We start from the raw sequence: 13,994 nt of genomic DNA on the forward strand, positions 1-13,994 counted from the left end.
AGTACCTGACCAGCTGGAGGTGCACTGCAGAGCCACACAGTGTCTGCACAGGGAATTATCTGCGAGGTCTAGGGCCTGTGTCAGTGTTGTGGGATTGGGCAGCAGTCCCACAAAAGTGCACACAACTCTTAACAGCACTGGAAAAGCAATCTGGAGCACGACAAATAGGAGCGTCCCTGAGCACATCACTGCTGAAATTATTCCATAACAGGGTTTGAAACAATTCCTGATGAAGCTGAATTTCCAGCCTGTTCCTGTTTCAACATCTCCAGGAGCTTCCTTTGCTTCTGCTGGTTTACATGTACAGTAAGTTGGTGCGACTGCTGACCCAGTCTGGGCAGTGGCTCTGAAGGATGGGTGATAAAAACCAACATTTTAAAATCACTGACTCCAAACCTCTCTAAATTTCTTCCTGGGGACAGACTTTTTTGCCCAAAAGCATATGTGAAGATCTCTTCTAAGGAAGAGCCTGCAGTAGCATAGTCAAATCCCACTGCTTTATGTTAAATTACAGTTTCCATGCAGACAAATGCTGCTGCATTTCACTAAAGCAAACAAACATTAGATTGCAGCAAAATCTTGTAGATCCTGAAATCACAACTTCAGCAGTGACTGTTTGTTCTGCAAGTCCCCCTAGTTTCACCAAATAACTACAGCATCAAATCTTGGAAGCCAGTACATTAAACAAAATGGCTTAATAGATAATTCCTGCTTCTTTTCATGGAAATAAAAATGAATTGAAGAATGGCATTAGGAATTATTAAAGTGCAAGGAGAAATATATTTGATGTTAGTAGAATGTTTTAAATTATCTTGCTACTGTGACTAAAGAACCTACTCCTCTCTGTATGTCATCAAGTACTTTTCATTTGCTGAGGCTTTGTGGGCCCTGTACCATCTTAGCTATTTAAAAGATATTATTTGCAATTTGTAACTAAGAAAACAGTCATTTATCTTTAGTATCAGATTTTGTGTGATTCTCTTCACACCCTGCAGATGTTTCTCACCACACACTGATAGCTGAGGATATTATGATTGTCAAGAAGATTGGTGTGGATTGATGCATCAGCAGCTCCCAGGGCTGGGACACTCCTCAGCAGCACAGTCTGTGGGGAGCCAAGAGCAGCAGAGGTGGGGGATGAATAAAGCAGCACACCTTGTAATTCACCTTGATAATCAAAGCACTTTGGGCTCTCAAACTACAAAGGCATGTCCACCGAGAAATTCACAAGTGGTGCCTGGACCTGCCAAGCTGTCAAGTCTGATTTTTGCTCCTCAATGTTTCCCTCCAAGCACAGAGTCCTGTGAGATGCAGTGAGCAAGGAGCAGTGTCAGCCTGTGCCTGCTGCCTCAGAACATCTGAGCCTGGCTGGATCAAACCCAGCTGCCTCCCCTTCTGGGACTAACCTCTCTCCTGAATTTTGGCCCTTGCTCCCATCAATCCTCAGAGGTTTCCTCCACACCCTCCCTCCCTTCCTCCATTACTGTTCTGCAGGGATTTTCAGTCTATCCTTTTTCCACACAAATTCATCTCTGGATACCTTCTTCACAAATAATAAGATAAAAAAAAGAAAATAATTTAAAAAGAAAAAAATAAAATTAGGGGCTTACCTGAGTAAGAATTAATTTCACTTTCAAAGTTATTCTGACTTCAATTCTGCTCAGAAATTTGCTTTTTAAGAGGATTTTATAAAGCTTTTCTGAGAATTTTTGTATGATGAGAAAATAACTTCCACTCTGATAGAGTCTTACATACACAACTTCATATTTATCAGACACTGTTCATGAAAACTTTGGGCAAATATCATTATCCTCGTTCTTTTTCCCCACTCTGGATTGTCAGCAACATTTTGGACTTGGTCTTGAGAGATCACCACAGTGCTCAGTTACCCATAGCCTGCTCCCTTGTGCTACATAATTCCCCTAAAAGCTTCTTGTGTGAATTCAAGCCCACCTAGAGTTGCATTCCCTCCACAGCTCATTCAATCTCTCTCCAATTCCTCACATCCATCCTCCATAGATTCTGCTAATTCTCTCTATACAGGGTTGTCTTTCTCCTCTGTCCATGCACAGGTTTCCATCTGAGTAACATCAGCTCCTCCAGCTTTGAGAAACAGCATCCAGAGCTGCCTCTGCTCTGGAAGAACATGGGTTGTTCTTTCATCTTTCTCTTGCTCCCCCTCATTGGCACCTTCTTTTAGGGTATCAAACGTTACATGCCTTTATTTGCATGTTTGATGCATGAACATACTTATTCTACCTTTTCTTTAGTGTTGTCATTAATTACCGAGGAGGCGATAACTGCCTCCAGGTTTTCCAATAGCAATAGAACTTACAGAAAATCCACACAGGTAAAAGCAAGTGCTGTGGCAATTTTTATATAATAATAATAAATTGATAACAGTTTTGATTTCTTTCCTCGGTAACTGAGGAAACTCTGCTTCTTTCTGAGGGGAACAGGACATTACAAAGGAGTTGACAATCTGACAACTTTCAGTGCAAGTTTTAAATAGCTTCAAGAACCTACAGTTTGTACTTCTATTCAGTTCAGAAATCCATTGTGTTCCACAGAACCAGACAATATTTGCATGAAAAGGGCTACAAACATTTTAGAAGAGTTGACTTGATTAATATTTATGAATATATTAAGGACATTACGTATTATACCAGCCCACATGCAGGGCAAGAATATAATATTTTACTGTTCACTGGGATTTTATCAGACATTAACACACACCTCTGCTATGCTGCAGAGCTTGATTCTTTAGCCACCCAGGAAGGCTAGTAACAAAGATAAATAAATCTAGTACATGCCATGAAATATCTTTGTATAATTAGAGTATGGTCCTTAGAGGTACAGCATTAACATCCTCAGTTTATTCTGGAAAGCGGCAGAAGATGGAGATTTTGTTTGCTGTTTCAAATATTTGAGTCACCTGGCACACACAGGTGCACTACACAGCTCTTCCCCAGCTCTCCAGATTCTTACCACAAAACCTCTGTGTATGACTGTGACAGAAATCATTCTCATTCCCTCATTCCTCCACATCTAGAAAAAGCAAGCTGAGAAACATTACATTTTTCAACAGTGACAGGAGCTTGAAACAGCTAATTCATCTGCAAAGCAGTGTCCAGCCATACCAGAGTAAAAACACTGGTTTTTTTTGAAGTTTGACCAGGTGTCACCTGAGTTTCAAAGAAGGAAGCACTGTTCTCCTCCCTCCTCCCAGCTGCCGCACGCTGCAGATGACAGGACCCGTTTGAAGTTTTATTTTAAAAGCTTCAGGCAATGCTTTACTCTCGGATCTGCAGGGAGCTGCTCTGCTCTCCTCACATGCACACAGCCAGACTGCTGCCCTTCATCCCCTGTGATGGGAGCCACTGCAGGGAGAACACATGGGGCACCCAGACCCTTTGTGCTGACCCAGGAGCAACACAGCAGCAGCCGTGGAGCCCCAACACAGTCTCACCTCACCCTGCTTTGATCACAAGTGAAACAGAGGTGGTTTTCAGCATAAAATCGCTGTGGAATGAAGCACGTTGTCAGTGGGGGCATGGGGGGGAAGACTCCAAGACATCCAAGAACTTTTTGCCTCTAAGGCTCTGTGCTTAAGGACACTGTGGTACATCAAAGCTTCTAAGGACAATCCTCATTTCTCTGATGCCTGCTCCAGAGCCTAAACCACACCTTTACCTTGGTATTGCTACTTCCTAGAACCAGTTCTCTCATGGCTCTTGGAGACATTGAGGATATAAAAACACAATGGTGGCACAGAGACAACCATGAGAAAGACCCTTGCTCAAGTAATACTCTGTGAGCACATAACCCCCAGATTTCTGGGATTTTAAGTCATTTGTATGTGCAGGAGCATCAGTTAAATGCCCACCACAGCTCTCCTAAAATCACTAGAGCCTGGTGTCAGGGTGTGGGTTATTGCAGGATGCTGTACCAGGTGATCTGACAGCAGGCTCATGTGGCTGCACACAGAACACTTCTCACACCAGAGGTGGAGGTTGTTCTAAACCTGATTTTACAGAGAGAGCAGAAACACAGAGGAGAAGTGATCTCACAGAGGACAAACAGGAAAGATTATAGGACTATAGAAGTTCTACCATTTAATAGGCCAGTGGCACAAAAAATATTTTTCTTTTCCACTTCCTGAGTAAACATAATTTCAAATCTTTAAACTGAGAACAAAATTAGGAGTTATCTACATTTGATTCCAGAAAAAGAAAAAAAAAAGCTATTAGAAATCTTCATTTTTACTTAATTGGTTTTGCTTCTGAGAAAAACAGATATATAAAAGTCTCCTATCTAAAAAAAAAAAATTAAAAATTTTTAAAAATATGATTAAATGTATTCTGCCACATTATGTATTTTATGCAGTAACAGAAGACAATATTTTAACAGCACTGCTTTTGAATCACTCCAGAGCATTCAGCAGGAGTCAATTTATACTGCAAGAGAATAATGATGTACCTCAACTCATTTTAATTTCAATAATTGAATGAGAAATAGGAAAGCCTATTGAAAGGACTGTATTCTGGTCAAAGACTAATGAGAAAATAGTTTTGAGCCTCTGAGTCAGCGGGTGTCATGGTAACAATGCATTATCGAAATCTGATTAGTATGGCCAGCAGCTTTATAAATGATAACATGCTCTTCTCATTGTATTTCCCTTTCTTCCCCTGTGCTAAGTTTTATATTCACAACAGGTAAGAGGAAAAGGCAGCATTCTGTTTATCTGCAAGTTTAAACCATGTCCACCACTCACAAGCTCTGAAATCTGTCATGCAGCAATAGATAAATTTTCCTACCATCTTAAAACAAGAAGCTAAGCCTTCCATTTCTCTCCTCCCGTATCATATGCAATTATTTAAGTTAAACATTATCCTCTTCATTTAAATGTAATTATTTCTAAGGATATACACATGAAAAAGAGAACACAGTGAAAACACAAGCATCTTAAGAAAAAGCCTCTTTTTCTTAGGAGAAAGTGATGCAAGAGAAAAGTAAGTGCATGTTTAATTCATCCCAGAAAGTGTGACTCCTTGTTCCTGAGGTTTTGAAAAGAAGGAGGGGATTTTCTTGTGTTTAGAGGACTATGTCTGCCTTTGGTAGCTCATTATAAACTCAGAAATCAGGAGGAACCATGAAATTAAATAGGATACATTTCCTCCTCATGAAGAAGAGAGCTAATATTACTTCATAAAATAAACACAATGAAAATACAAGGTTGAAGGCTTAATAATGCTCCTTTTATAACCAAGCCTCAGGTGAATAGCCCGGCAGACCTTCATTATATTAACAGTAAAGAACTCTATTTAAAATGCTGCCTCACAAATCTGATGCAAAGCAATTTCAACATATAGAAGCTCAGTCTGATCAAATGCATTTTAGTTTTGAGACTAAAATGGCGTCCTATTTTTCAACAGAAAGACCAAAAAATCTACTTCATGTTTGCCCTATTTCCACGATCCTTGTAACTTAAATATTTAATTTGTATTTTCCATGTTCACTTTCATTTATTAATTCAGCTCCAAATCCATAAGATGAATGGGCAGGAAAGCTCATATTCTCTAGGTAAACCCAAATATTCTTAGTCATATGACAAATAATGCATAATACAAGAAGTCAACTTTTCAGTATTATTAATAATGGGACTGTGTTTGCCATAGTGCATGAACAGGGAGAAAATGAATACAGCAAGACTTGAAAAGCTTATTACTCCTTGTTACATGCACTGCTATAGGGACAGAGTTTAAGATGTACAAAATATCAAAAGCAATCAGTCTTAAGTCAACACTGTGAAAGGCAGAGGAACATTTTATCTACATGTTTGGGAATTCAGCAGAGAGTGCAGGGTCTCCCTGAGAACACAGAGGCAGAAAGCAGGCCAGAGAACAGAGGAGCTCAGGAGGGAGCAGGACCCGTTCAGGGACTGTGGGCACTGACCTGGGCCTGAAGCAGCAGCCTGAGAGCCAATCCGTGTGTCCCTCCCCTGTCAGGAGGATGTTCCCATCGGGGAAGCCCCACGTCTTCCAGAGGCGGTCATCGCCGCCGGTGAGCACGATGTTCTTCCGGGGGTGTAAAGCCAAGCTGCGGGAGAAGAGAAAGGCAGGTTATGTGCTGTACCACTTCCATTTCATGGGAAACACGTAAGATCCATTTAAATCAGGGCAATAGTCCCAGGAGTCTGATTCTGGGTGGACTAAGCAAACAGAGATGTTTCTAAGCTCATGAGAATTTAAAATACATCCTGTGGTGATGAGCTGCTGCTGAAGAAAAAAGAACAGGACTGATTTCTGTGAAACCAGAAAACAGAATTGTTTTCACACTCTCTTGAAGTTCCACTTAACACTCAAACAATGCTTTTAAATACTTTGTTAGGTTATGTTCTAACAAACATGCAAGTGGATAACAAGCTACACCAACATGATTAACATTCCCACTTATCCAAAATAATTTCAAAAGGCACCGATGTCAGTCTGTCCCCACTTGTACCCACAGGTGTAAAGTCTCCTACCACTGTGAAAAACTCAAATGATAATTACAGTCCAGGAGCTACAGTCGGTGCCAGCACTTTAGAGCCCATTCACTCGGACTAGGTCAGAAAATTCATTTCAATTCTGTACTCAAAATGTGTTCCATGTTTTCATTTTTAATATGTGGCACACTGCGATGTAATGGAAATCATACACTTAACATGCCCATAGACTGAAAACTCAGTTTATTTTTGATTTAGCAACTGCAGTGCAGCTTAAAATGGATCCAGGGAAGAAAATCAATCTGTTGGAAAGATAACAAGCAGTGTATTTCATATGGATTTGGTTATTTGATTTAAATCATTGTAATGCCTTACTATTTGTTGAACATCAAAAAGTTCTAGTAGTTGACTTTAGTCCCAGGAGTGGCTTATTTAGACAGATTAAATCTGGAATTCAGAATCAAACTGCAATAATGGGGAGAAGAATCACAACCTGTGTGTGCACCTATTTCAGCTGTGCATCGGGGCCGACAGGTCGGAGAGAAAAACACTTATTAAAGCAGAATGAGAGGAGAGAGAGACAATGCTAAGCACCCAAATGGGAAGAAAAAGAGAGGACTTAGAAGGCACAACACCATAAAAACCTCTTTTTTATTACTACCTTTCTCCTGCACTCAAATTATTTCATAAAATTCCTAAACCAGAACCACAGCATCTACAATACTGGGAAAAATAATTCCCTCTATCAAATCCATGCTAAAAATATATTTATGTCAACTAGAATTTCATCAGAAAACATCTATTCTTGCAGTTTAATGCCCAGCCTAGGAAGATTCCTACAGACTCATCAGCTGAATCCATCTGCTCGAGCGAGGAGCCTGGGATTTACTCATTCTCCACTTTCTTAGAAAAAAAATGCTTTCTATCTTCTTCTAAAGAGGATAAACTTCCTCTGCATTTATAGGAAAAAAGAGAAGGAGGCAATGATGCTATTTAAATTCTCCAGAGATGCACAGAGAGCAGTTGTATCACTCAGATTGGCCACAGCAGGTATCTAGAGGAGCAAGGGGAACAGAGATAAAAGGAGAGAATTAAAGGCTGAGAGAAGGCACCAGTGGCCTGCAAATTACAGGATGAGAAGAGCTGCCCCAGAACCCCTCTATACAGAGACCTCTGAAGCACCAACAACCCCACTGCTGCTAGCTGCATGTGCACACAGCTGACATTTTTCTCTTAACCTGCTTCAGACACTTCAGATCCCCTCCAGTTTTTCCCTCCAGATATTTCTGCTCTTAGTGGGTGCTGTTGTGAAGCCTTTCCATTAGCTCTCTTACATTCTTCCTAAAGATCTTCCTCCTCAGTTTCCAAGTTGCCTTATACAGCCTTAGATCACTTTCATGTCACCTTTCATGCAGAGGAAATTTTATCTGGTGTCTTCCTCCAGACCCTGACTCCTCCTGGACAATCCTTACACCCTGGCCAGGCTGCAGCTGTGCTCTCATCCATCCTGCCTCAGCTCCTAGGAACTTTCTGCCTACCCTCAACCCTCCCAACACACTTCCAGTCCAGCTTCTGAAATGCCCAAACTTCTGCAGTGACCAGACATTCCTATGGAGCTTTAGGAAAATCCAGAAAGGGAATTTCATATGGAAGAAAATATCTTGCTGTCTGTATGAAGGCTGCAAATTTGTTTTTCACAGTCTTTCCTTTAAATTGCAGAGCTTTTGTAAAATGCTGCTGCTGTCCAATGTTTTTCTTCCTCCATGCCATTTTTACAGGCACACAGTGAACACCATTTAATTAACAGCAAATTTGTGACACAACTGCTGTTGAGCTGCTTCTGAGAAAGGGAAGCCCATTCATCCAAAAGGCATTCTATATGCAGCATTAATTAGGCACCCTTGTCTTCATTTCTGGCAATCCAGCATTGTATAGATTTTTGCTTCATCTCTGTTCACAGGGTCTAATTATTTCCAGCACAGAAGACTTTGGGTGGATTGGAATGGAAATCAATAATGGAACATGTGTGATAGGAACATTAGTTTTCTCCTCCTCCTCCTTCGGGATAAAGTGGGATCAGTAGAGACAGCCAAGGGAAAAAAAAACAAACCCAACAAAAAAACCCTCTTGGAGATTTGCTGCTGTTGAGTATATAAATACCCTTGTTTACACAACTCTCTCTGGCATTATAAGACATTCTCATCTCTTCAGCACTTGCCATGGTAGATATATAGTACTCCCAGTAATTTGCTTTCAAAACAATCATCAACTATTTTAATTTATTTTGACTGAGCCATAAATAAAAATACAGTTTCTTCAGATGCAAAATACTTTCAGTCAGGGGATGTCCCACACTTGACCACATCACACAAAATCAACCTTCAGGTCAAAAAGAGCTGCACCCAGATCTGCCAGGGGAACATCAGCTGGGTGTTTAATACAGCCACTGACTGGAGGGAGGGCAGATCTCAGATCCATGTGGAGAAAAACCTCCTGGACCAGGGTTTCTGAAACACTGGAACCAATGTGCCATGGCCAGCCTGTTCTCCCAGCTCCCAGCACACCCTCAGCTATTACCCAGGTGGATGGGTTCCATCATGGTTAGGAGAGGGACTGGTCATTCCACACACAACACTGACACTGCTTGGATGCGAAAGAAAAACCTAACCTAAATTGTCTCAAAATTAGGCACTGAGAGAATGAAAAATATAAAATTAATGACCAGACTAGTACTCCTAAGTGACTTATCCAGCCTCACTCTGTGGCAGAAACAAGGACAAAATCCAGTTTTCTATGGTTTCACATACAGGATTTATACAGAAAAATATGTTCTCAATATAGACAGCATTCAGCTGCCAAATTCTGATACAGCATTGTACTGAATGCTGCTTGTGATACATAATTTTTAGAACTTCATGATTTGATCAAATTTATTTGCATTCCTGGGTACTGGCAAAGAGGTTTCTTGTTAATGCCAGTAGCTGCTTTCAGATGAGAAAGCTCTTCTGCTGCATTTCTTGTTCCAAAATATGAGAGCAGCAGAGTTCCTGCAAGATTAAAAAAAGCCTCAAATGCATTTTTCCTAGTGACAGAAAGATTTCAGCCAACATTTTCTTACATAAAAAAAAAATCAGCCCTGCCCACCATACCTAGCACAGGAAATTTTGGGCTGAGCAGTCATATTTGGGTGAAGTTACAACTGGCTGAAAAACCTTGGTTTTATAGTGGAAACTGCTGGGAAATTGATGATATTTCTTTCTCTGCCATCAAGGTGGTTTTGGAGGCAAGGACATGACATGCGCTGAATTCCAGAGGACTGATATTGGTTACAGCCTCAGACAAGACCAAATATATATAGAGGGCATCAACAGCCCTACTGAAATCAGTGATATTGTTCACATGCATATACTTAGTTATATTGCTGGTGTGTGCCCTAAAAATCTCCAGAGTTTGTAAAAACCGACATTTTATTCCAGGCCTGATTTTGCTGGACATGAGCGAGTTGTGCTGAGACGAAGGACAAATTAACCAGAGCATTAGGAACAGTTCCTGTGGCAATGCATGTGTGAAATGCATAACCTAACCACGTTTTCCCACCTCTGAGCTGCCACCAAGGTGCTCCCAGTCACCTTTGGGTTGCCACTCAGCTCCTGCCACCCAGCTTGGGGCCAGGAACAGCTGCTGGGTGTCTGTGGGATTGATGCCTTAAGTTTTAGCTTTCAAATATTCAGATTTGTACTGCATTAGAATATAACTCTGAGCTTCATGTAAAGTGTTAGCAAGTTCTCCTCACAGTTTAGACGAAACAATCCTTTTCCAGCCTGAGAACCAAGGACACTGCTACAGTTTAGGCCCAAAAAGTAAAAACAAAAAATTGAGGAGAGCAAACTGAGAGGATGGGACTTCATAACCTGGAGCTGTAATTGGACACTTAACCCCAATATGGAAACTTATAAAAGTGTGAAAACTCGTGACTTGGGGTCCATCTTGGGGTGAGCCACAGCCGGGCTCTTGTACTGCCCAAGGTGTATCAATTGAAGGCCTTTTAATAAACACCTACTAACTCTGTCTAGGCTCTGTTCCAGGCAGCCTCTGTAGGGATCAGGATGGCCACTGCTCCCTCACACCCACGTTCCAAGGCTCTCACTGCAAACAGGGTCAGCCCACACATGTAGCCCAGGTGAAGGAGCAGGGCCCACACGGCACAGAGCAGATGGAGTCAGGGCCCATCTTCCCCTCACAGCGGGCTGAGGGGCGCCAGCGGCGGCCATGGAAATTCCCTTGCTTCTGGAGGGGAAATGGAGTGCCAGAAAACACAGAGATCACCCTTTGCTGCAGCACATCCCTTATTTCCCTCCTTACCTTGGTGATGGTGGCTGGGGACGAGGAAAACCAAGGGGAAAACCAACGTGAGCAGCAGCACTCCGAGGGCAGCAGGGGCGGCTCCGGCTGCTGCCCCACAGAGCCACGGAGCCCCTCAGCCACACCGAGAGCCTCGGGGCAGAGGGGCCAAGGAAAGGGGACACGCTGCCAGACAAATGCTCTCAGCTAAGATTAACCTGCCAAGAAATCCAAACTAAACACTGCACAACAGCCTAATCAATAATTTCGCCTGTTGCAACTCATCCTCTCTCTAATATAGTCGTTTTTACCACCTTTTTTATCTTGGCTTGAGTTACCTGATCTCACCTGACAGCGTTCTTCAGTAATAATTATAACCCTGACATTTAATTCAGCATTTTATTATGCAACCGTAGCATAACTGAATAGCTTGCATTCCTGTTTGAGGTCTTAGAATTTATCTTTTCTTGACAAAAATGGAAGAGGGGAAAAACATTTTCAATAGAGAAAATAAGAGCTAAAACATACAAAAAAAAATGGATAAAGAAAAAAACTCACCAAACCACTAAAGAACATAAAAAGTGGGAAATACTCAGAGCACAAAGCTTCTATCTTTTGTTTCATTTATGTAAATGCCCATCTGGAAGTCAGTGATAGATCCCAGTCACAGCAATATTAAAAAACCCTGTCCTGTCTGGTGAAATTCCTGGCTGCTTCCCAAGCTCCTATGACTCAGGGTTGAGAGGAAGAAAACTTGCTAGAATCTTGATATACCTGAAGTTAACCTTCCAGCCTGGCCAGCAGACCTTGGTATACCCTAGAAAATAATGAGGAGACAGTCTTCCAGAGACCTGAACTTGCATCTCCAGAGGCCAAGCAACTTCCAAACTCACAGTCGAGTTTATGTGCATATTCTAGTCCCATGCACACAGAATCTTGACTCCCAGCTGTAGAGCAGTAGCAAACATATTTATTGCTGTGAAGTGGAATAAATTCACACACTTTCTAACTTGGCAAACCCAGTTGTCCTCTCAAAAAGAAACAACTTCAGGAAGTGGACTCTCCCTACAATATAAAGTGCCTTCAAAAATAATTGTATTAAACACATCACTCTAAGTCCCTGATACAGACACGGCTGTGATAAATTCAGAACATCCATTTTGTAGTGTTCTCTGATCACTTTCTGTTTATCCACTCCATGAGCAATTATCAAAATGCATCAATTTAACTGAGTGTTGTAACCTACCCAGGTTTTACTGCATTAGATGTGACCGTGTACATGCTGTGCCAATATAAAACCATCTTCTTCTTAACAACAAAGTTTGGCCCTGGATCAAATCTGAGAAAAAGTCAAAATTATGCTGTTGATTCACATGTGTTTTCAGAGGTCCCACCCTTTAAAGACATATGCATATTCCTGAATTATGCAGTACCAGGAATAGTGCCAACTGCACAGCATATTAACTTAAAAACATCCATAATCTTGTTTAAGATTGGCTCCTTAATCACATCAGGGCAAAAAGGTTTTTCTAGAACCTATGTAATAATATACAAAGTGTTTGTATATTATAGTCTTGTGTACTGTAAACCTCTGTACCCTAACATTAAGCTTTTTATCTAGAATGTCTGTAAAGAACAACAGGCATTAATCTAAATTACTTCTTAGAGAATCTTTACTTATTAATTCCTTTGATTGTGCTTACAAGGTTGTTGATAATTACTGCTGGCCACAGGAAAAAAAACAAAAACAAAAACACTGAGTCTACAGTATCAGCTGTTACACATTCCAGAGACAGCTCCCTTCTAACCTGCCTTAAAAGAGCAGCAGGCAAGGAACAAACTTTCCTCCACACAGAGAACCACTGCTTATTTTCAGTGCAAAATCTAGGGGTGGGGTTTGGCTTAATTTTTAAATTTATTGAAATTGTCATGAAGTTTGGATGCTGACAAAGCTGTGAACAGAAAAAGAGATCAAGTAGTTGGGGTATTTTTGGTAAGACTGAGGGTGCTAGTAAAGAAACCAACTAACTCAGGAGCTGCTTGCTGCAACTGTAGCTCACAAGCTCTTATTTAATATGTATTTGAATCAATTTTTCAAGCTTAGTCAACTTATTAGGAAAGCAGCATACTTTAGGGAGAAATAATTAAGCCAAAAGCAAAAAGAATGAGAGTAGCAACAAACAAGTAGATGCAATTATAAAGTTAAAACATTGACATCCTTTCCTAATAGCTTTCCTCTGGAGTGAAAGCTGCACATCCGTGCCTGAAATGATTTATGCCATGATTCACACTGCCCATCACTCACCTTTTACTATCCCTTCATGAAAAATGCTACATCACTCTTTCAGGGAAAGGAAGCCTCCTAGGAGTATTAAATCTCAGCATCCAAAATAGCACTGTAATGAGATTAGCTGGGATCTGCAGCCTCTGGAAGCCAGCTCCGGAAGGGATCGCAGCTCTCAGGACAACTGCAGAGCAGCAGGGGAGAGACGCAGAAACAGGGTCAGCCCATGGGCAAAGCCTGGCAAAGGAAGTGCCCCTGTGGGTTTTGTGGGTTTTCACACTGCACCTCTGCTTGTGAACCACTTCAGAGAAGCAAAGGGAAAGGCAATGTTGGCAAACTTGCCGAAAACTTTCCCTACAACACATCCCTGTTTCCTCCATTTTTGTCCTGTGCATTAGGTACTTGTTGGGTAGAAAGACAATGGCTGGGCTTCCTTTGGAATGAAAGAGACTGCTTTTCTAAAAGGCTATTCTAGCTTGACCAGCTTGAAAAGATGCAGATTGCTTTCACAAAAGCTTCCACCTGTGGCCTAGTTTGAATTAGTTTCCATCATTACTGGTAGCAATTCCAAGTCTTCTGTTGCATGGCAGCTTTCCCACAGATGATTAGGAGCAGTGTTGTGGTATATAAGAGTTTGGAAGAAAAAGTACTTGAAACTTGCCAGTTGGTAAATTCTGTTAAATTATCAAGGTTGATAAAGGAAAATATATAAAAATATAATTTGCAATTAGAGCATCAAATTAACTCAGATTTCTGAATTAATAAGAAACCAGAGCATTACCTTTTCAAGGTCAGTTTACTGCCAGTGTTTCTTTCTCACTTTTGGAGGCAGAGAAGAGTTTAATGCTCTGTGCTTTATTTCATTATTGTAATGCTGAAAAA

The 13,994-nt window shown here is 41.1% G+C and overlaps 1 protein-coding gene across 1 annotated transcript in view; it reads right to left on the minus strand.

The window, feature by feature from the left end:
* The window catches only part of SPAG16 (sperm associated antigen 16), a 357,755-nt gene that overhangs the window by 185,142 nt on the left and 158,619 nt on the right, over positions 1-13,994 (minus strand). Inside the window, exon 12 of the mRNA XM_041411816.1 lies at positions 5,956-6,099. Coding sequence (XP_041267750.1) covers positions 5,956-6,099 — 144 coding nt within the window. The remainder of the gene's footprint in view (positions 1-5,955; positions 6,100-13,994) is intronic.

Source organism: Onychostruthus taczanowskii, unplaced genomic scaffold (genome assembly GCF_017590055.1).
Source record: "Onychostruthus taczanowskii isolate IOZ18803 unplaced genomic scaffold, ASM1759005v1 scaffold37, whole genome shotgun sequence".
NCBI classification, from domain to species: domain Eukaryota; kingdom Metazoa; phylum Chordata; class Aves; order Passeriformes; family Passeridae; genus Onychostruthus; species Onychostruthus taczanowskii.